At 38.0% G+C, this 24272-nt stretch overlaps 1 protein-coding gene across 1 annotated transcript; it reads left to right on the top strand.

Annotated features, from left to right (window-relative positions):
* The first annotated feature begins 2097 nt into the window (after nucleotides 1-2097).
* Nucleotides 2098-23504, top strand: POPDC3 (popeye domain cAMP effector 3). Its single transcript, XM_070733283.1, has 4 exons — nucleotides 2098-2306; nucleotides 14619-15262; nucleotides 17747-17855; nucleotides 20259-23504. Exons 2-4 carry the CDS (start codon nucleotides 14772-14774, stop codon nucleotides 20532-20534), a joined length of 876 nt encoding a protein of 291 aa, XP_070589384.1. The 5' UTR covers nucleotides 2098-2306; nucleotides 14619-14771; the 3' UTR covers nucleotides 20535-23504.
* The last annotated feature ends 768 nt before the right edge of the window (nucleotides 23505-24272 follow it).

The raw sequence follows: 24272 nt of genomic DNA, 5'->3' as shown, positions 1-24272 counted from the left end.
TCTTACAATTACAATAAAAGTATTACAATAAAATAAAACCTAACGAAAACTATAAAAAAGAAAAATAAAAAGCGTGAAAGGCATTTCAAATGAAAATCAGAAATGTAAATATAAGGAACTTTTTATCATTTATGGTGGACATGTGACAAAGCAGAGAAAAATTGAATCGGATTCGCATCTCAATTAAAAGATTCTTAAAGTACATATAAAGATGTGGGTGTTTTTTATGCAGGACACCCTGCATTTTATTTCAACATCTTTCAGTGCAAATTGGGTGCTCTGGGGTGGAGCTCCATTTTTTGTACCCCACTGCGTCATGTCGTCCCCCACCCCATCCAGGCAGTAGCCCACTCCTGCTTGCAGTACTCTCTGGCCACAATATCTCAAAAGAATAAAAACAGAACAAAACCCCCCAGAGTGTAGGAGGAATGAAATCTCCCTTGAAAAAGACAGGCTAAAACATTTGGAGGTTTCCCGTTTCTGGAACATTTTAAAATGATCCTTGAAAGTTTAGAAAACTTCTGACTTTAGGAACAATAGATAGAGGAAATGTTTTCTCTCTCTTAGAATTCTGCATTGTTCATGAAAGTAATTGAAAGAAATCTAGGTAGACAAAAAAACCCCACATTCTTTTCCTATAACATGAATTTATGTGCCAGATGCTGCTGAATATCAATGAAAAGGCTACTGCCTTCATGTGCTGCCTGCAGGTTTTCCAAAGGCATCTGATTGGCCAATGTGCTTCATTCACACAACAGGCTGGCTCAAGTTAACAATACTTCATTCAATTCAATTGTTTGAGTGTGCTTGTTATCACAAGTTTAACTTACATGTTGGGTTCCAACAATGCAGTAAGCTAAGGTGTATTTGATCAGTTTTGGATTGGTATATAACAAAAACACAACTTAAGGGAAATAAGATGCTGGGCAAGATATTCTTTTTGATTTGATCCAGATGAGCCTTTTCTTTCTGTTTAAAAGTTGCTAAGATGCTTCAGTCTTTGAAATCCCCTTCTGTGAACACTTCAAACTGGTTGAAAAATTCTTTCCTTAGTGCTGATAGTAGAAATGGAAAGCTCTTTCAAAATGTCTTTGTTAAGGATCTGCAGAGAACTAACACCCAAGCACCTGCGCCTATTCTGTATATTTTTCAAGGATAAAAAATACCACTACAAAGGATGATGCAGACGCCAATAATCCACCCTGTTGAAAATAAGAAATATTTTCATTCTACATGGAAGCTCGTATTCAGCTTTTTGTCTCCAAAATCGGATTTCCCAAACCATCCAGAAGGGGAGGTTTCAAACAGCAAAGGGTTTTTTGTTTGTTTGCAAAGTGAAAAAACGCTTTTGGAAAGCAAAATACAAAAAGTCTCCTGGAAGAGAAGGATGGGTCTAAAGTGAATGGGAACTTGAGGAGGAAAGGAAGGAAGGAAGGAAGGAAGGAAGAAAGGAAGGAAGGAAGGAAGGAAGGAAGGATGGTTTGGCTTTCTTTTAAGTTAGGAAAAAGGGTGGGCGATTCCAAACGTTTGTCAAGGTTATGCCTACTCAAATACTGTAAACATATTTATTTCATTCAGCTGAGTTTATACGCTGCTCCAAGTATGCCTGACTACCGCGCAGCAAAGGTAATAAATACAGCAGCGTTCTGCCCATGCCTAAAGTTATTCTAGCCCGGCATTTTTCACATACATCCCAAAAACATAACCCGGACCCGAAAATAGCCTTCGAGGCAGCGAGTGAAAAGACTTTCAAGGGAAGCCCCGGATCCTTCCAAGCTTAGATCAACCCCAGCGGCCGCAACCTCCTTCCTGCAGCCATTTCGCTTCCACAATAATGAGCAGGAGCAGCTGCTTGATTAAACGCAATTCGGGGGGCGCTAGACAAGTGGCGCGAAAGGGGCTGTGTGAGGCTGCAAGGCGCAACTGCCTCAGAGGCGAATATTCGGAGCTTAAAAGCCGGGGAAGCGAAGCGGCAAACGGCGGGGTCGCTGTCTGCCCACCGCCCACCGCGTCTCAGAGCCACAGCTTTGCGGGCGGCTCGAAACCCCCCTCAGAAACCCCCTTCGGGCTCAGAACCGCCCAACTTTGCGGCCTTGAGGGCAGCGGCGCTCAGAGTTGCTAGGGGGCGCCTGCGCGCTGAGGGGGTCGCCCTTTCCCACCCCGCCTGGGCCGCGGCGCTGACCCTGAAGCTGACGCCGCCCGCAGTGGGCTCGCTGCTCCCTATTTTTAGGAAAAGGCGGCGGGGAAACTACAGCGCCTCCCCGGTATTCGGCTGGCAAACTTCGTGCGCAAGGGAGCCCGCGAAGGTAAGGAGAACGTGTGGCGGGGGGGGGGGGGGAACCAAACCAAAGCCAAGTGGCTCTTTTTGCTTTTTTGGGCTGTCGGGTAGAATTAACTTCGGGAGTGGGGGAGCGCCGTCACTGCTGAGTTGTCCCTTTTTTCTGGGATTCTGCTCAGCTTCCGAAGGCGCGCCAGCCTCTTTAGAAGACCCCTCCTGCTAAACTTTGTAAGGATAAGCCCGACGGTTCCATATATGATATATTTCACGCTGGGGGGGGGGGGGGGAAACCCGGGGTGACAGGTTTGGTCCGGGACCGAAGTGGAGGGGGCGGGGGTCGAGGTGCCTCCCGCTTACTACGGGCCCCGCGTCTTTTCTCCGCCGCTTTCGTTCTTGCTTTGCACCAGTTTTGGGAAACCGCTCGGAATAGCCCGTGCGCCAAATTCTCCGGTCTTCTGCTGCCAACGGCGCCCGAATGAGACTGGGGTAGTAGGAAATTGCTCGCGGTTCCTTCCGTCTGTTGAGAGAGATATAAAAGAGGCTTGGTGGGTACTAGGAATGAAAGGGAACGAAACTGAAAAAAATCGAGTGTATCTAAGACACTTTTTTGGATTTTTTAAAAAATACACAGGGTAGCTAATAAACATAATTTTAATAGTTTACTAAAAGATCCATATCTGTATGTATGTTTGTGTATATATACAATGTATATATTTAGTGGTAGATAGATAGATATGAGACTGCGGAGAAGGGCGGCATATAAATATGATGATGATGGTGGTGATGATGATGATGATGATTATGTTAGCTGGCCTTTACTAATTTTGAAAAGTCAATAAGTGTGTGTTTATGTTTGTGTGAATGTATATACTGTATGTATATATAGGGTAGAATAGAATAGAATAGAATTCTTTATTGGCCAAGTGTGATTGGACACACATATGCTTTCAGTGTACATAAAAGAAAAGATACATTTGTCAAGAATCATGAGGTACAATGATTGTCATAGTGGTCAAATAAGCAATCAGGAAACAATCAATATTAATCAAAATCTTAAGGATACAAGCAACAAATTACAGTCATTCAGTCATAAGTGAGAGGAGATGTGTGATAGGAATGATGAGAAAAAACTAGTAGTAATAGTGCAGACTTAGTAAATAGTTTGAAAGTATTGAGGGGATTATTTGTTTAGCAGTGATGGTGTTTGGGAAAAGACTATTTGTGTCTTTGTCTTTGTCTTGGTGTGCAGTGCTCTATAGCAACATTTTGAAGGTAGGAGTTGAAACAGTTTAATTCCAGGATGCGAGGAGTTTTCACAGTCCTCTTTTTGACTTGTGCACTACACATAAGTATATATGTATATATATATGTATGTGTGTGTATGTATAGATGTGGTGTGCTATTGTTTTGTTTTGTTTTGTTTTTGGATGGGAGACCACTAAAAGTTTCTGAACTACAGTATTGGCTTACTAGAAAACTGTGACACCATTCCAGGAAAAGGCAATACCAAACTTCTTCAATATTGTTCTCAAGAAAGCCACTTCACTAGTGGAGGATCTTCACCAGAAGACATCTTTACCTTGTAGGAGCAAAGTACAGTGGTGCCTCTACCTAAGAACGCCTCTACTTATGAAGTTTTCTAGATAAGCACTGGGTGTCCAAGATTTTTTTTGCCTCCGAAACTGTAACTGGAAATGGCAGGGAGAAGCCTCCATGGGGCCTCTCTAGGAATCTCCTGGGAAGAAATAGGGCCTCCACCCTCCCTGTGGTTTTCCCAATGGCACACATTATTTGCTTTTACATTGATTCCTACGGGAAAAATTGCTTCTTTTTACAAGCTTTTCTACTTACCGGTAAGAATCTGGTCACAGAACGAATTAAGTTCGTAAGTAGAGGTACCCCTGTAGTTCACATTCATAAACATGCTATTAATATTTGAGTTAATACAGAATCCTCTTCTTTTAGTCTGTTCAAAGGAAAAGTTTGAAATAGGGCCTCCAGCTTGGTCTTTGAATCACATCCCATTGTCTCTTTCTATGTTCTTTAAAGTTTTTGTTTAGTAATCTTTTGGTCTAAAATCTGTAATTTACTACTTTGTTTACTTTTCTCTTTACAAATTTCAGAGGTGGCCTTCACTGTGAAGACTCCAGGTTTAAAGAAAGAAGTAGACATAATTGGCAAAGTTAAGAAACAGAATACAGTATAGACAATTTGTCCTGAGACATTTTTAAAAAAGAACTGTTCTTCAATAATTGTATCACTCATTCTATGGAATATCTCTTGTAAATATTGAATTTTAGAACCAGCTTAAAATCTGGAATTCCATGATTCTTAACAATATGATTAGGTATGAGGTAACTTGCATAAAAACCGGAGGAAGGTTATCTTATGGTCTTGTGTTTAAATACCATGTCAGTCTTTAATAAGATTTTTTCCGTCCATGATTAATTAAAAATGAGATAGCTTACCAGGTATGTATTGCTGATATTTTGATGGAATAGGCTTAGTGAAGTTGATTTCACCAATACAATTCACCTGGCCTTTTGGTCCAATATCAGTTTAGACTCAGAGAGGATAATGTCATCTATATAGAGATTTAATTGTCTTTGCAAGGAAACATTTTTGCTTTGGTTTTGAGGACATGTAAAATTCTCTGAAAACATATTTCTTCCTTTTGATCTTCCATTTCTTTGCATATTTTTGGCTACTTAATGTTTACCAGAGCTTCATTTAAGTTCCACTAATATATAAAGGAGTTTTCTTGGCAGTATAATGAAAGTAATTTATCATTGCCTCCTGGGATGCTTTTTTTTATTTTCTGAGTTGGCCAACAGCCCTGGGATTTCCAAGTGGATCTCCATCCAAGTATTTCACCATACTCAATAAAGATGTGTAAAATTTTATCATTCAGGCATAGATCATATGGGGAAACTGATAAGCCTTGTGAAAGTCAAACTCGTGTAATGGTTAAGGCGCCAGGCTAGAAATTGGGAAACTATGTAGCGCAAAGCCAGCAGGGTGATCATCGGCCTGTCATTCATTTTGAGCAGTAAGAAGAAGGCAAAGGCAAGAAAACTATAAGGACTTTCCAGGAATCAACACTGAGTCTAAGACACACACAACAATAATATAAGCCCCGTAAATCATGTTGCTATCATCATTGTTATTTTTGTCACTGTTCTTTCTTACATTAATTTAGAAGGACATGCTGAACTGGAAGGCAGGGTTAAACATGTCATCAGTTTGGAATCATTGCATTGCCATAGAAGACCCAACTCCAGGTCTCCCCCATGACCCTTATCTACTGCCAATTGAACCTCAACCATTAGTTGACTAGATTCTAATTATTATTTTATTGTAGCAATAATAAGTATTTTGAATTCAATGAATGCTCCTGGTTATTTGCATCTGACAATTAGATGTATAGTAAGACCGTATACACTAGCCCTGCTTCAGAAGATGGCAGAAGTTAGCCAATTTTGACTTGTATCAATAACTATGCATAGTCAGTTTACTGATCTGGGAATAGTAGAACCCTGGATAGTTCATTTCTGTCTGTAACAGGCTTTTATTTTCTGAATGGATCCAACTTCAAACAGGCCTCTTCCCTACTTATATCTGATTTGGAGAAATCATTTCTAGAAACCAAGCCAATCACTAGCTAGTCATGAAACTGCTTAAGTTTTTCTAAGATTAGAATAGAATAGAATAATTTTTTTATTGGCCAAGTGTGATTGGTTAATATGAAGGCCAAATCTGACAGTTGATATGATAAATATAGGGGATTTAAATAGGTCTGTTGGAATGAATATGACTTACTGACTCATTCAACATCCCAAATTTCCTAAGATTAACTCATTTCAACCATTGCTAATTATAAATCTTTCCCACTAGAAATGCGAATATGTATTTGAGAATTTTAAGTTTAGTTCATCATATCAAAAATATTACTTATATACTTATATTCATAAATGTATTTAATTATAAGTTTAAAAAAGATAGAATAGGATAGAATAGAATAGAATAGAATTTTTTATTGGCCAAGTGTGATTGGACACACAAGGAATTTGTCTTGGTGCATATGCTCTCAGCGTACATAAAATAAAATATACATTTGTCAAGAATCATGTGGTACGACACTTAATGATTGTCATAGGGGTCAAATAAGCAATGAAGAAGCAATATTAATAAAAATCTTAGGATATAAGCAACAAGTTACAGTCATACAGTCAACATGGGAGAAAATGGGTGAAAGGAATGATGAGAAAAACTAGTAGAATAGAAGTGCAGATTTAGTAGAAAGTCTGACAGTGTTGAGGGAATTATTCGTTTAGTAGAGTGATGGCATTCGGAAAAAAACTGTTCTTGTGTCTATTATATAGTGGTCAAATAATCAAATAACCAACCATTTTCTTTAAGATTCCATCTTCTGAATCTTAACTTACCCTTTTTTTCCTTGTAACCTTGTTCTCCCTCTTTTGATTCAAAAAATTTGATGTAATCATTAATCTGTCCATTCTCATAGTTCCTTTTGTTTTTATCTCCATCGTTGCCTGTGTCTTCTTCCACCTGTTTTTCTCTTTCTGGTTTCCTCTCCATCATGCTGATTTGTTTTTTACTTCTTACAATCAAGTTATCAAAATCCTCACTGCTCTCCAAAGCTTCCTCAATTGCTACTTTAAATCTGTCTTCACATTCCATAAAGCATAGGAATAGGCCTTTAAATTCCAAAAATTTACCCTTCCCCAGTGTTCACTATCAATCCATCTGCCAGCAATTATCTATGTCAGAGCCTAAAATAGTTCTGATGTTCCCAATCCAAGGTCAGCAGCAGTCTAAACATCCACAGAAATTTTTCAGAGTAATAATTACTCCAGCCAACAGATGGCACTACTCACTGACTCCCCAAGTCCATTCTCCCTGTTAGTTAATATACTAAAGTATTTTAAAACAATTCATATTAATTCAGAAATTTCTTAGCTTCATAGATTAAAATTGATTCAGTAACAGTATTCGAACAGTATTCGAAATAACAGTATTTCGAAGAGTTCTTAAAGAATGGACTTTAATTACTGCTTTCTTTAGCTTTCATTTCTTCTATAGCCTTCTGTGCTAAATAGCCTCTTCTGTTGGGTTGTGGGTTTTTTTGGCAGTCCTTTAGTTCCTGTTTTAATCTTTAAGAAAAAAAGTCCAAAGTCTTTTAATTGGCAAAGTAACTCACCAGCTCAACTTATACTCTCCAACTTGTCTCTCCAGCACTTTTCTTAGTTTTCATTCCAGGTGACTTCCCATCCACAATTCCATTCAATCAGTCTGTTTGTGGCCGCCATGGCTTGGATGCCTTAGCAAGCCGTTTTCTAGTGGTGCTAGTTGGGAGCTCTTTATTGGCTCCTGGGGTGGGGGTTGTGGTCCCTTCCTGGATCGCCAATGGTGTCTCACTTCTTCACCATCCCTCCAGGGAGGATCTAATCTGGTTCTGGCCAAACTGGGTCCAAAGGCGACACGGATTTTGGGGTTTCCCAGTGGAGTCTGGGGAACTCCGTGTCGCCATGCCCCTCCAGTTTGGCAAATATTTTGTATGCTCTGGTTAGCAGTTTAATATTGCCAGAGAAGAAGCTACGGAAGATTAGGTTAGCAACTCTTAGTGTCTTTTTGGTAATGTTGTTACAATGGGGTGTGGCACTTAGGTCATTAGATATGAGTACTCCAAGGTCCTTAACAGAGTGAGGATAGTCTACAAGGTTGTGTCCTCCAAGTTTGTATTTTGTGTTCTGATTTATTTTTTTACAATGTGTAAAACAGAGCATTTATTGGTTGAGATTTGAAGTTCCAGTTACCATGGTCTAGATCTTTTTGAAGGATAGAAGTATTGTCTATCTGGTGTTGAAAGTTTAACATCATCAGCAAAGTGAACGCAGTTAATTATAGTATGATCACAAATGTCGTTTATGTAAAGAATGAATAGTGTTGGTCCTAGAATGCTGCCTTGAGGGGCACCATTATTAATAGGTGCAGGATTTGATAGGGCACTCCTCCCCATTTTAACCATTTGTTATCTGTTTGACAAGAACGCAGTTATCCAATCATGAAGGGGATCAGAGATGCCATAAGATTTTAGTGACGGAAGTAGATTGTCGTGTACTAATGAATCAAAGGCTTTGCATTATTACATTATTATTATTATTATTATTATTATTATTATTATTATTATTAGTTTGTTTGTTTGTTTATTGGATTTATATGCTGTCCCTTTCCGAGGACTCGGGTTTATTTGTTTGTTTATTTGTTTATTTATTTATTTATTTGTTTGTTTGTTTGTTTGAGTTGAAAGGGACCTTACAAGTCATCAAGTTCAACCCCCTGCCTGAGCAGGAAATCCTACACCACCCCAGCCAAATGGCAGTCCAATCTCCTCTTGAAAATGTCCAAAGTTGGGGAGTCCACAACCTCCGTTGGCAGGCCGTTCCACTGGTTGATCGCTCTCACTGTCAGGAAATTCTTTCTTATCTCCAGGTTGAATCTTTCCTTGGTCAGTTTCCAACCGTTGTTCCTCGTCTGGCCCTCTGGTGCCCTGGAAAACAGGGTGTCCCCCTCCTCTCCATGGCAACCCCTTAAGTACCCGTATACAGCTATCATGTCCCCCCTAGCCCTTCTTTTTACTAGACTATCCATGCCCAGTTCCAACAACCTTTCCTCGTATGACCTGGTCTCTAGTCCCCTTATCATTTTAGTTGCTCTTTTCTGCACCCTCTCTAGAGTCTCTATATCTTTTTTGAAGTGTGGTGACCAGAACTGGATTTATATTATATTATATTATATTCATATTTATTGCCTACCTCAAAATAGCAGGACAGCATGGCCTAATTTTACAGTAATTATGGGTCAAAGCAGGGGTGGGTTCCACTTACCTTCAGTACCGGTTTGCGTCATGATGGAGGAGCTGATCAACTGTGCTTTGGGCAAAGGAATAAAGGTAAGTATAAAATGGTGGTGGGTGGGAGGGCTCTTTTTCGAGCAGCATCAGAAGAAAAAACTTCCAAAAAGTAAAAAAAAAATGGGAAAAAAATCAAAGAAAAGAGTTGGTGACGCCCACAGACCGGTACTTACCGAACTGGATCCGTGATGCCTTCATGATGCCGCCAGAAGATTTCTACTAGTTTGGGCGATCCCATCCTAACCGGGAGGAACCCACCCCTGGGTCAGAGAGAGTTCTGAGTGCTATGAAAGAGAGACTTGAGGATTACAGATTGTTTGTCCTTGGATGGTGGGGCAAATTTTTGTTATGTATATTTTATAATATTCTATTGGTAACTGAAACAATATTAATATATTTTCTTTTTATGTTTGTCCTTTAAAGTGATTTTATTTTTCATTTTGTGTGTTGTCTTCTTATTAAATATGCTTCTGTGTCATTATTTACTAAAAGAAAAATAAACAGCTCTTAATACATCCAAGAGAAAGGTTTTATTCATACTGAGGTTCACAGTGACGATCTTTTGTCAAGGAATAATACAAATAAAAGTAAAAATAAATGAGAAGAAGTGTTTTTAAAAACCTACAATGATAATACATTTTGTCAATTGAACTGACATGCACAATCAGATAGGACTAAACTTCTTCATTGTAAAGGGATTTATACTACACGAGGATGCTAATACTTTCTCAAATCCTACTTTTAACTATTGCTTTGAGAAACTACAAATAGAATTTGAGCCCATCATCTGAGAAATGTGAATTTGACATTTTCCATGTTCTTTGAATGTCTGTTTCTATGAACTCTAGTGATAATATCTCTGAAGTGCTGAAACCTCTCACCATTTAGATAGCCATATTGACATGAGTAGCTGTCAAAAAATAAGCCTCATGGGGTACCAATGAAATGCATTAGCTAAAAGTTGTTTTTAAAATGCAAGAAAATAAGAGACACACAGATCTGTTCTCATTCTGGGGCCTTTAAAATGGTTATTTTAAATCAAATTGGAAATTTTCTTCCCTACTGTGTCCTGTGTCATTTTGCGTAGTGCAACCTTTTTCTATCAAAATTGAGATATAATGATAAGCTAGTTAGTTGTTGCATTTCTGGAAGCATAAAATAAAACCTGGCAATTCAACATTTCCAGGAAATACTTTCAGAAAAAAATCAGATAAACATTTCACCGGGGTGTGTGTGTGGGGATTGTTCCTTTGTAGCACTCTATAGCAGCGTTTCCCAACCGGTGTGCCACGGCACACTAGTGTGCCGCAAGACACAGTCAGGTGTGCCGCGAAGCTCCTAGGGAAGCTCCAGCTGAGCGGGGCGCTGCCGGTGCCGGTGCCAGTGCCTCTGACCTGGAGCTCCCACTCGCAGCTGTCCCCTGGCTCCTGCCCGATGCCGCTGTTTCCGGCGCTCTTCTGCTGGGCCCCAAAGAAGGAAGGCGGGAAAAAGGAGAGCTTCATTCTTCGCGCCTCCTTTTTCCCGCCTTCCTTCTTTGGGGCCCAGCAGGAGAGCGCCAGAAACCGTGGCATCAGGCAGGAGCCGGGGGACAGCTGCGAGTGGGAGCTCCAGGTCGGAGGCACCGGCAGCGCCCCGCCCAGCTGGAGCTTCCCTGGCGTCGGCGGCAAGGGTCCTTTGGGGCCCGGCGGGAGGGCACTGGCGGGAGTGGGAGGGTGCCGGCTGCAGCAGCCCCAGGCAGTCGCGGGGAGATGGCGGTGACGAGAGGAAGCTCCAGGGTGGAGGCACCGACGGTGGAGGTTGGATGTGCTGCTGGACGCCGTACATGCTGGCGCTGCGGGGCTGGCATATACGGCGTCCAGCAGCACGTCCAGCTGCCGCCGTCAGAGCTCCCGCTCACAGCCAGCCGAGAGAGAGAAAGAGAGACAGAGAGAGAGAGAAAGAGAGACATAGCAAGAGGCAGAGAGAGAGAGAGAGACATAGCAAGAGAGGCAGAGAGAGAGAGAGACTTAGCAAGAGAGACACAGAGAGAGAGACATAGCAAGAGAGACAGAGAAAGAGAGAGAGAAAGAGACATAGCAAGAGAGGCAGAGAGAGAAAGAAAGAAAGAAAGAAAGAAAGAGAGACATAGCAAGAGAGGCAGAGAGAGAGAGAAAGAGACATAGCAAGAGAGACAGAAGGAGAGAGAGAAAGAGACATAGCAAGAGAGGTAGAGAGAGAAAGAAAGAGACAGAGAAAGAGAGACAGAGAAAGAGAGAGAGAGAGAAAGAAAGAGAGACATAGCAAGAGAGAAAGAGAGAAATAGAGACATAGCAAGAGTGACAGACAGAGAGAGAGAGAAAGAGACATAGCAAGAGAGACAGAGAGAAAGAGAGACAGAAAGAGAGAGATATAGCAAGAGAGAGAGAGAGAGAGAGAGAAAGAGAGACATAGCATGAGGCAGAGAGAGAGAGAAAGAGACACAGAGAGAGAGAGACAGAGAAAGAGAGGCAGAGAGAGAGAGAGAGAAAGAGAGACATAGCAAGAGAGACAGAAAGAGAGACAGACAGAGAGATAGCAAGAGAGACAGAGAGAGAGAAAGAGACATATAGCAAGAGACAGTGAAAGAGAGAGAGAGCAAGAAAGAGATAGCAAGAGAGAGAGAGAGAGCAAGGGAGAGAGAAAGACATAGAGGAAGGGAAGGAGGGAGAGAGAAAGAGAGCAAAAAAGAGAGGAAGAAAGAAAGAAAGAGGGATGGAGAGAGAAAAAATGGAAGGAAGGGAGAGAAAGAGGGAGAAATAGAGCGAAAGGGAGGAAGAGAGATATTTTTTTGTCCAAACTTTTCTTTAGGGCGCCCCCCGCCCCCGTTCAATGTTCCCCAGGATTTTGAAAATATGAATAATGTGCCGCGGCTCAAAAAAGGTTGGGAAACACTGCTCTATAGTACTCAATGTTTTGGACTTGAAAGTTATCTTGGAGAGATTTGCCCCAGCTAATTTTATTTCAATTCATTTATATAGCACAGATGTTTTAAAAGCTAGTTTAATTTGTCTCATTATATATTAATTTTTCAGTATGTATTTCATTATTTCACTTTTTATTATCACATAACAAAGCTCTATTATACATATGAATGAAAGAATGATTAGCACTCAGTAAAAACCTACTGAGTTACTCTACTCTGCTGTCAATCTGGTTGAAGACCTGATTATCAGAGTTTCATGAAAGCATAATTCTATCCTTGGCTAGATAAATAATCTAGGCAGAAAGTTAGAAAATTGACTTCTTTTTATTTACATAATGTAAAGAAAGAGGAATCTATCAGCAGGATAACGTTTCCAAAACTTGGTGCAAGAAGACCAAATTTGGTACGGGAAGCATACAAATCCAATAAACAAACAAATAAATAAATAAATTAAATGCTAAATGAGTTTTAAAATGGGTCAGATTTTAAAAGCTAGGAGAAAATCATTCTAAGAGCATTGGAGAAATACATGTTTTAAAAAACCAAACTTTATCTCAATGGCAGTGGCTTAGAATGTTGCATTGTAACCACCCTACTGGTCACATAACTTAGAGTGGCATTCCTATTGTGAAGTTGTAAACTATTCCAGAAGCCATGCGTGGCATACTTTTCCTACCTAAAATATTTTAGGAAGTTTACTAACCAAATGGTTACTGATTGATTAGATGTCTTGGAAATTACTTTGCCAAATAATCTCATTCCAAGTTTTTAGTTCCATGTCCTATAGACTTTTCTAATTCCGTTCTTGTCATTGCAAGCTAAAAATGTATCACTTCTTTGTATAAAACATTGATTTTTATGGGTTAGAAATAAAAGTAACATACAGAAAGACCTTAGTGGCTTTTCTAGTTCTTGTGAGGAAGACAACGTGCTCTGTTCTTTTTGTTACTTTGGGTCTCTGTTTTCATTGTACGTAGTTCTAAATTGTATTTTCTTATTGTAATAATTTGAAGAAACTCAAGATATCTAGTATTGAAAATGTCCCTAATCAAGATCAGCATGGCATGTGGTGGCAAATTTGAGAGGTTCATTCTAAATTGTATCAATTAAAAAAATACATATAGGGATCATCAGACATAAGAAAACGTTGAGATTCAGAGAATCTAGGTTTACTCATTACATTTATAATTATAACAGTTGTATTTATCTTTAATGTTAAACTGCGGTATCATAAACTACTTAAAATTCTTCTCAGTTTCCGTTTTTTTGCTATTCAATTAGAGGAATGTAAGCATAAAACTATATAACAGCAATCTGCATAATTCATTTAAATATAGTACTACATTCTGAACACTTTTGAATTTATATCCACATCTATGACTGTTCATTTGAAAGAGTGATTCAGTTTGACATGCCTTACTTATGGGTAATCATATTTAGGGCAGAACTGTGAAATATTAGAAGCATGAACCATAATAATATAAATAATAAATTGCTATTAAACTGTAATTTGCTTAGTTCTTGAAAATAGGAGGTTAGATCTACAAATGGTCACCTAGTACAGAGGTTTTACTTTGGTAACATAAAGAGGGCCTGATCTAATGAAAGATTCTCTGTGGTACACAGTAATATCAGTTCCTCTTTTCTTTGCAATCTTCTGTGCTCTTCAACATATTTTTGGGATAATCGGAACAGTAGGGGATATGGTGCTGTAGTTCTAAAAGGAGGTGAACATTAGAGAATAAAATCCATTTTTCCATTAACATGGTTGTTCTGAATAGAAAACTGCATACAAACATTCCTGTGAATATTGAAAACCTGGATTTAAATCTTTCAGTTTAAGCTAGCATAGTTTGGTCTAGTTGCAGAGGTATCAAACACTTATTTCATTGAGGGACTAATCAGGGCTGTGTTTGACCTTGGGGAGCCGGGGTGGGTATGGCCAGCTTGACCTCAGTCATGTCGGGAGCACCTATGGTGACCCAAGAACTCTGCCAGTGAAAAAGGGGTCCTGAGCTCCATTTTGGCTGCAACAGCTTCCTGCAACCCTCTGCCAGCAAAAACAGAGGACAAAGGGCCATCTGCGGCCCTGCCGAGCTCCATTTCTGTTGACAGAGACACCATGGGTTGTCTTCCCTGTTTCCAGGGTGGCTTCACGGGCCACGTCCAACCCCGAGCCTTATGTTTGACACTCCTGCTCTAGTGTACCAGGCTAGAAACCAGGAGACAGAGAATTCTGGTCCTGCCTGAGGCATGAAAGCCACTCGGGTGACTTTGAGCCAGTCTCTCTCTGTCAGCCCATGATCTCAGGCTGAGGTGACAAGCTGGTTGGTCAATTCTTGTCACGACCAACGAATCAACATTCAGTTATTCTGAAAAGTGGATTCTGCATATATGCCCCCTCCACCTTCCTCTGTATCTTTCTGATACTGTACTTCTCTCACACTCCTTTTTCTTTCTCCTAGGCAAAGAAGATGTGAAAGTAACAAGAATCAATGTGGAAAAGTATGGATTTCTAAAGAGAGAAACTACCCTAGTGCCTGAATGTTTGCTATAGCAGCTGTTCAGGACAGAAAATGCAAAGCTACAGAGACAGTGAATAATTTGATATTGCAGCCATGGAAGACAACTCAAGTTTTTGGGACAGCTTGGTATTTTCACACCCAATCTGCATGAACTGGAAGTCAGAAGCCGAAGGATCGATCTATCATTTAGCTAGCATTTTGTTTGTGGTTGGCTTTATGGGCGGAAGTGGCTTTTTTGGCCTGCTCTATATTTTCTTTCTGCTAGGGCTGGGTTTTCTCTGCTCATCTGTGTGGTCATGGCTTGACGTCTGTGCAGCTGACATTTTCTCTTGGAATTTTATCCTGTTCGTGATCTGCTTCATACAGTTTATTTACGTAACCTACCAAATACGGAGTGTTGCTTTTGACAAAGAATTTCAGGAGCTTTACAACGCTTTGTTCCAGCCTTTGGGGATCTCCTTGCCTGTTTTTAGAAAAATTGTCCTCTGCTGTGGTGGAGAAGTTATTACATTAGAGAAGGAACATTGCTATGCCATGCAAGGCAAAACTCCAATTGATAAGCTCTCCTTACTTTTGTCAGGAAGGTTTGTGTTCTATTTATCTCTCCTTCTTCCTTTAGAAACAAAAGGTTGAAGAATATCAGATCTTTGGCTTCCTTGGCATTGTTTGAACCTGTTTAAAATGAAGAGTGTGTTTAATGTTTTGTCAGTTTATTACTAACAACATTCCTAGGTCAATAAGCTACTGTAGTGGTTTAAAATGAATTAGACTATGGATATGTGAGAAAGCATTAATTATGGCAGGATTTATCTTCTTGAGAAAAACTGCTTTTTCCTTTAGCATTGGAAATGTTTAAAGATACTGAAAACAAAAAACTGAAGGTCAAAACTTTGGATAGCTTTCCTAGGATTTAGAATATTATATATTCAGTGTTAATCATTTTTCACTGCCTAATCCCTTTTAAAATTGTTGTATCTCCCCCCCCCAAACCCGCTCAGCCCCTATTTCTGCTGTTTTATGTTGTGTTACACCTTTGGTTTAATTTGCATAATTATGAAAACAAAAAAAGAATTGGATTTCTTCTCAAAGTATACCTGGGACTTTGAGACCAGCTCTTATTCTTGAAACATATTCAGTATGTTTCACGTGAGGCCTGTATTCATTTTAATCTCCTAAATTTCATTAAAGAGTGCTACCTTGTCAAATCAGTTATTGCAGCAACATTTCATTTATCCCAATTTCATTTCTTTCTTCCATCTGTGTTCTGGAACACTGGAGAAACTGCAAGTTGAACGTAAAAACTATATCCATGTCCCCTTATTTTGTATCAAAATCAGAATGGGGATCCTGTTTGAATTAGCTGAGTATTGAATATTTTCAAATAATTGATTTATAATTTTTGTTTTTAATTGGTTCATAAAAGTGACAAAGTAGAATAGAAAATAGACCGATAGATTGCTGGTTGACCTGAAATACATTTGTAAGAGTTTTTTTTAATTATGAATTTCCTAACCATGGTGATGGTTTAAAAAAAAACCCTCACCTTTCCAAATTATATCATTAAAATGAAAAAATGTTTGGAACAGTGAAAAGTGTACATAATTTAGCTCATATATTTAGTGCAATTGATATCCCCAACTTCATATTTTTTGTATCAACGTGATAAACCTGAAAATATTAAGCTTAGGTTCGTTTATGTGTCATAAAACCTGAAGGCCTGTGCCAGAATGGAAGTGGTTTATATTTGGACAGAGACAGTAAAGATCTTAATTTCCATAACATATTTAAGTCTGGTGTGACATAACTCTATTTTACAGTGTGTGTGTGTATGAATAAACAGAATTTGGGTGCAGTTCTGAAAGATCCACAGTCCAGCCCTCTGTTTCCAATAGTAGTCAGACAGAAATGGTTAGCAGTTCCACGAGTATAACAGAAGGAACTTAACTTATTTCCAATGTACTGGTAATTTTGTTGCCAAACATAGATAATTTTATTTAGGATGATATCCAGTGAAGGGCTCCACTTACCTTTTCCTGCTGGTATCGGGACCCCGAGGTTGGTGTGGGTGGGCGCGTGTCCATCCCATGTGTGTACCCCCACATGAGATTTCACTTCTGCACATGCGCCCGAAGTGAAATCTTGCGTGAGGGTGAGATTTTAGCAATTTTAGCAAAAAAAAGGGGGGGGGGATTGCGAAAATCTCACCCATGCAAGTATCCTCATGTGAGATTTCGCTTCGGGTGCACGTGCAAAAGCAAAATCTTGCACAGGGCCTCGCACACACCTGTCGGGCACCTGCCCGCCCATGTCGGCCACTGGAACCCACTAAAAAGTCCTACCGAATCGCCGATCCCATTCATACCAGGTGGGGCCCATTACTGATGATATCTAAAAACCCTCAACAAGATTACTCTTATGTGAATTTGAATTATTGTAATCCTCCATTTCTTGTTCTCAGAAATTCTGTGAATTCTACATAATGGATATATTATAATCCATGTAGCACATTATACTGATAGAAAATCCTTGACAGCTTCCAGCCATTTTCACTGTTCCTCTGTGGTATTTTTGTCTCTCTGGCACTGCAGTGACAAGTCAGGCAGAATGAATGTCTTTGAAACTGTGTACTTTTTTTTTTTTGGCCAGGTTTTCTGTTTTGTACCTTTGATGTGGTTTGTTTCTCTCTGGGTTTGTACTTTCCTTGAATACTTGCTGGATAATTGTCAGGGAGATTCAAGAATATTAAGAAAGATATGGCTAGGTATTATTTTTGGGGGGTTGTGGTGGTGGTGTTGCATCAAAAATTGCTACTCTCCATATGTTTTTGCTAGTATGGACTGAAAATATATAAATAAATGTATGTATTTTATTACTAAATGCATATAAATATTAATAAATATTATATAAATATTAAGCATAAAGATGACAGTCGTTCAATATAAGACATTAAAATGCATGGCATAAATTACTCAAAATTTAAACATTCTTCACTCCTGACCATAAACCTAGGCATTATTTTTATTTTCTTTTGCTGGCAGTTATTAACACAAATTGATCTCTTTTATTAGAGTTAGAGTGATGGTGGATGGGGAATTTCTGCATTATATTTTCCCTCTTCAATTTCTGGATTCACCTGAATGGGATTCACTAAGACCCACAGAAGATGGCATTTTTCAGGTAGGGATCTTCTGTGAATCTATCAGATAAAACACTCTTTTTCCAAAACTGAACCTGAGATACTCCAGGAAATACGCAATTTAACATTAAGACCTACCTCTCTAATTGATACCACTTATATTGAAAGAGAAGCATCCCAATACTTGGATAATTAATGAAAATGATAGTACAGTAAAGTATGTGAAAGTTTAAGCAAAATATTAGTTCAGTAATTTTGAAAAATAATTTTTCACCTTTTTTGGGAAAGCTTTTCCATGCATCATACATTTTCTTTTCTATCTTCCACTTGAATTAGCAGCTACCGTAGTGCTGACAACTGAACTCATAGTTTTGTAATTAACGAAATATCCAGAATCAAGAATAGTTTGCAATGCCAGCAAAACCAATTTTCTAGCATTAGGATTGCTTTAAGTTAGGACCATTCGTTTGCAATCTTTTGAAATTACAACAGCACTGAACAATGGGACTTATCACCAGTGTCCAAAGTTATGGATATTGTGGCACATGATCAAAATTGGGGTGTTTGTTAACTTACTCAAGGGCCACAGGGGTGCTTCAATTCCCTCACCTATTTGTCACCCTCCCCACCTAAACTATAAACTAGCTGACATTCTCCTTGCTTCTGCTGCTGACCAAATATGACTGGCCCGATCCTTTGTCAAGCATCTCTCTCTCTCTCTCTCTGATTTTTTAATGCTTCATTTTCTTTTGTGTATATTTTTTCTTGATATGGTAAAGGAAGCGACGTATAACTAGAAAGATATAAGTAAAAATTTGTCTTCCACATGAGTTGACCAAGTACTCATTTTTGCTGGTTACGTGCAGCCCCATCTGCCCATTGTTGCACCATACGCTTTAGTCAAAAGATTCCTGAGAATGTTCCTTTAGATTCAGACTCAAAAAACCACTTGGTCTGCGGAGACCTTGGCACCCAGCCTTTGTTCCATGCCATTCTGCTGAGGGTGGGAAATGTCCACTGACAGCACTTGTTATTGGGCATGAGGCAAAAGTAAGGGAGCCCAGGAAAATTTAAAACATTTGTCAGTGGAAAAAACAAAGCATGGAATAAAATTCCAAACAGTGAACATTTTTATCAGTACCTGCGGAGTATTTTGCTGATAATTTTCCATATATATATTATATAGAATTTCTCTAGTGCTTGATTAAGTAGCTAAATCCATGTACATGAAACTGCAAAAATTGCATGTGTCTTCTCTTCCTTCCTTGCTTGCATTTCCTTTCTTCTTTTGTTTTCATGTTTTGCATTTTTAGCTCCTTATGTCAGAGGCTTATCCTCTGGTAGCAGTGTAAGTAGAGCAAACACATAAACCTTCATTTTAATGGCTCATTTGAGGGGAAGACCTGCCTGTAAAATTCAGCATGAATACTGTGTTTATCGGAAATACAGTGGTACCTCGACTTAAGAACTTAATTTGTTCTGTGACCAGGTTCTTAAATAGAAAAGTTTGTAAGTAGAAGCATTTTTTCCCCATAGGAATCAATATAAAAGCAAATAATGCTTGCAAACCCGTTAGGAAAGAAATAAAAGCTCGGAATTTGGGTGGGAGGAGGAGGAAGAAGAGAAGGAGGACGGTCGCTGTCCAGAGCGAAGGGAGCGTTTCTTTTCTCTGGGCGCTGGCAGAGGTTTATTCCCTCTCCAGGGACCCAGAGAGAGGAGGATGCTTTGTTCGCTCTGGACTGCCAAAGCCTCCTTAAGCACCACCAAAAGGCTCTTCTGGCAGCCCGGAAAAGACCGAGATGGCTGGGATTAAAGGGGGAATGGCAGGAAACTGGCTGGGCCTTCCTGCCGCTCTCAAATTTCCTGGGAAATTTTTCTGGGTGCAGGTTCTTAAGTAGAAAATTTTTCCGGGCTCAGGTTCTTAAGAAGAGGCAAAACAATCTTGAACAAAAGTTCTTATCTAGAAAAGTTCTTAAGTAGAGGTACCACTCTACTATTCTTTTAACAGAATGCCCAAATTAAGGATATACCTCCTCTGTATGTATCTTTTCTTTTATGTACACTGACAACATATGCACTAAGACAAATTCCTTGTGTGTCTAGTCACACTTTGCCAATAAAGAATTCTATTGTTCTGTTCTGTTCTATTTCTATTCTATTCTATGGATAAATGTGAAAAAGAAATACAATAGATAGTTTTTGCTCTTTGATAAATTATCTAGTAAGAGAAATATATTTGTAGCAGAGAATGCTATAAATGGAGAAGAGACAGAGTGACAGTCAGGAATGAACTATTTCACAATTTTGATTGATAAAAGAGTACAATAAAATAAAAGAAGGAGTCTTAGTTTTGTTTTGTTTTAATTTTGGTTTTTTAAAGCACAATAATACAAATATCAATTTCTCTTTTTCCATTTCCCCATACCTGGGAATATGTCTTTCAGGTAACCCTTATGGCTGAAACAGATTGTCATTATGTGGCGTGGAGGAGAAAAAAATTATATTTGCTCTTTGCAAAACACCGATTCATCTCACGTCTGTTTTCAATCCTGATTGGAAATGATATTGCTGATAAACTCTATGCATTGAACGACAGAGTGAGCAAAGGGAAAGGATTTCGATATGATATTCGGCTACCAAATTTCTATCATGTATCAGCACCTAATACACCCCAAAAAAAATCTGCAGACCATTTTCAGAACAATTCAAGACAACAATAAAATTAAAGACAATATACCTCTTACTACAAAATGACATAATTTTGCCTTCTTACCACCATTAAATGGTGAAACATACTATGATGGTATCATGTGAAGACACTCAAAAAAGCAACTTTTAAAATAAAAATCATTTTCTTTCCTAGCAGGTAATCTAATGGGACTCTTCACACTGTTTAGAACCAGCAGATTGTATACATAGATTGTGCATTATGATTCACTTTCATTGACTTGTTCTACTCATCTTATTACTTAGGGAGAAGAGGGGCAGATATGAATCATTTTTGATACAACCTTTTGCAATTGTACTTTATTGTGTTTTCAAAAATATCATTTGCATATAACTTTTCTTCCTGCTTATTAAGATCTCCTTGTCAACATGAATTATGCAAGTGATTTTATCAAGAAGAAGGGCAACAAGCAAGCCATCTTTTCAAAAGAACCTTGGTTCACTCTTCCATAATTACAATGCATAAACTTGACCTACAGATTTACAATAATTACCCACGTGACAAACAATTGAACCACCTTACTATTTAGAATTCCAAAAGTGCATCAATCACTTTAAATGTTGAAATTTATGTAGCATAAGAATGTCCCATTATTTAAAGAGCACAGAAGGCAGCTACACTATCTTGATGGATGGATGTCATATATTTTAAGAATGGTGGAAATGTTATGGGAATTATTCCTTAAAGGGCAATATTAGTAGATGGGGGGGGGGGTTCTCCTAGTCAAAAAGAAATGGAGCATTTCCAGGCACTCTTAAATTAATGCTACTCCAGTGAGCTGAAACAACACCAATAAATGCACCAACTATTGTATATAAAACTCTAAAACTCACATGTGTACAAACAAATCAGTCTTTTTTCCTTTGCTCCAACATATCAGTCTAACTTCAGGAACATGGAGAACTATCTAGGAATCCCACACATTACAATATTACTTGTATCAGTAGTTGCCTTGAGGAAGAGTTTGAGCTTTGTAACAGGAATCATGAGCATGTTTTTCATCTCAGGTGTTGAATCTAGACAACAGATCTGTATTTTTCTGTACAGTATTGTAATTCTAGAAAGATCTGGTGTTGCTAATCCCAGGTATTGACAGATAAGCACTTAAATTGAAAGATTATGGTAACTTTTTAAAATATTCCTCTTCATATCTTAAAGTTATGTATTTATTGAAACCTACTGGTATAAGAACAAAGAGCACAGGATGTAAGAACTTAAAGTGTACATAACATAAGCAGTGCCCTGCTAGATCAAACTATTGGACCCTTTAGTCCAGTGGTCTATTTTCACAGCGGCCAAGCCACTGCACGAAAAAGTCCACTAGTCTATCTGTCTCAGAATAGCTGCTACCAAAGCTAATGGCCATTGATCCCGTGAACTTCCATGAATTGGTCCAACTCTTTTGAGACTAGCCAAATGGATTGCCAGCACATCTCACTGTAGCAAATTCCAATTTATGCTTTATATTTTTTTTAAAAAATCTTCCAGGACTCAGTTTCATTGAGTGACTTCTGGTTCTAGAATTTGGGGGACGGGAAAATAGCTTGTCTACTTCATCTGTACCATGCATAATTATGCATACCTCAGTTGTGTTGCGTCAGCTGGGACCAAAAATACCAGCTGAGATTTTAGATTTATTCAAAGCTTGGGCAGTATTAAAAAAAGTCCTTCATTCTTCATAAGTTGACCAATGTTGACTTTTTAAACAGCAATACTAGTTTATTATGCCATTTTTCAAATCAACTAGAAAAAAAATATTGTAACAACTGCAAACATGGCCATTATGTAGATGATGGCTTAATCTTACCCATTTTTCAGGATTGAATAATGTCTCTGAGCCTGGTTATTCTTTCAGTCATTTTATTACCCAAATGAGGTAACATGTTCAGTGCGATGTTACCTAGTTTGGGTGATGAAATATTTGCAAGAAAACAACCAATATTAGACAGCACCAAGAACCCCTCATTTTAACCCTGAGTTTCAAATATTCTCCTTTATTGATATCAGCTGCATTGTATAATCTTGGGCTTAACATCTCTTTAAAGGAAGAAAAAGTACACATTCTCTCCTATATCACTAACTATATAAACAGATATAAAGCTGCTGTATTTTTAGTAATAGTATAAGGAAAATGTATATTTTTTTAGTCCTCAAAATATAACCTATATTATAATGCTGTTGTTTCTGTAGATGGGACAACTAGGGCAAATGCCATTATTTTTAAAATCATGTTCAAAAGCCAGAAAGATTTGAGTAATAGATTTTGAACTCTATACTGTGAAAGATTCCAGAATCTAGTTAGCTGACACTTTGCTTGATCTATCTGATTCTTGGCTAACCACAGGTTTATTTTTTTCATTTATTTTATTTAGTAGATTAGTAATGGTGTGTTACTGTTCTGTTTTGGATTTATTCTGGTTTGTCACTACATTGTTTCTAGAAACAGAAATTATAGGACAATTAATTAAAACCAAATACATTAGATTCAATTAGGAGTAGTGGCAATTTTAATTACAATCACAATTAATTTGGACTGAAATATTAGTAGATTTGTCTTACATTTTTGTTGCTTATACTCAGGGGAAGCTTAGAAAATAATGATTTATATATAAAAACTTTAAAATAATTGAAACAATTTATATTTTCTATGCTAAATGTACTTATCCAATATTGCATAGATGTGTACTTTACAAATATTAAAATTTTAGTAGAAACATGTATTTTCTTAGCATTTCAGAATAGTTTGACTTTATGGAATGGCAGATGGCTTTAGAAATAAGTTTTTAGTAATTTGAAAATGCATTAAATAACAGAAGTATATTTAGAAGAAATATGTACATAAAAGCTTTTATATGTTCAGTAATCCTATAAATATTCTGCATCCATTCTATTGTCCATGCAAATATATGAGATTCTAAAATGTAATTGTTTCATTTCAAAATAAATCTTTATGGTTTGTGAAGAACGTCTAATGTACTGATATTAACATATAGCACATGTATGTAGAAGGAATATGTAGATCTATCATGCCTAAGGATATGAAGCTATTTGGACAAGGGTTTGCTGCTTGCTTGGTTTCCCCCCAAATTTAGCAAATGTGCAGGTGGGATGAGAGAAACATTCAGACTCACTAGTGAGGTAAATGAGTTAAGTGAAAATATTTTTTTTATTTTATGTTATTAAACATTTGGTGTTTATATGAAGTAAATTAATCTTTTTATCTTTTACTAAAGGACAACACAAAAAAGATAATCAACACACTCAAAAAAGCCTAAAAACATTTCAATTTAATGTTTTTTGGGATTTTCATTACTGAAATACAGTGATCCTTTCTGTACATACTGTAAGTGGTTATTTGTGATATTCAATGAATATTGTATTCCTTTTGATATAGATAACCATTTTAATAGGTTACTTCCCTGCTGTTATTTTTATAAGCTTTGATAGTTAATGTAAAAATAGGAATAATTACTGAGTGTATATGAATAACAACTATTATTGTTTCTTCTAAAATACATATATCCTACTTTTTATACAAGATTCAAAGTTTATTAATTTAATGCAAAAGGCATGATGGAAAATGCAAACAAGTAAAATTCATCTATAGGAAGAATATGAAAAATCTAGATTTTGTTATATAATCAATTTAGAGAGATACCAGGACAGGGAGGGGGGGGGGAGTATAATAACCAGGGGTGTATCCGTCAGCCAAAATCTGGTCTGAATTCAA

This window comes from Erythrolamprus reginae, chromosome 1 (assembly GCF_031021105.1).
Source record: "Erythrolamprus reginae isolate rEryReg1 chromosome 1, rEryReg1.hap1, whole genome shotgun sequence".
In the NCBI taxonomy this organism is placed as follows: domain Eukaryota; kingdom Metazoa; phylum Chordata; class Lepidosauria; order Squamata; family Dipsadidae; genus Erythrolamprus; species Erythrolamprus reginae.
This window is presented reverse-complemented; position numbering and strand designations above follow the sequence as displayed.

What these genes read in the sequence shown, in the direction of transcription:
- POPDC3 (XM_070733283.1), top strand. Translation starts at nt 14,772, where the DNA reads ATGGAAGACAACTCAAGTTTTTGGGACAGCTTGGTATTTTCACACCCA. An exon ending in TCCTTACTTTTGTCAGGAAG is followed by an intron (nt 15,263 to 17,746) that starts GTTTGTGTTCTA and finishes CTCTTTTATTAG; the next exon opens with AGTTAGAGTGATGGTGGATG. An exon ending in CAGAAGATGGCATTTTTCAG is followed by an intron (nt 17,856 to 20,258) that starts GTAGGGATCTTC and finishes TATGTCTTTCAG; the next exon opens with GTAACCCTTATGGCTGAAAC.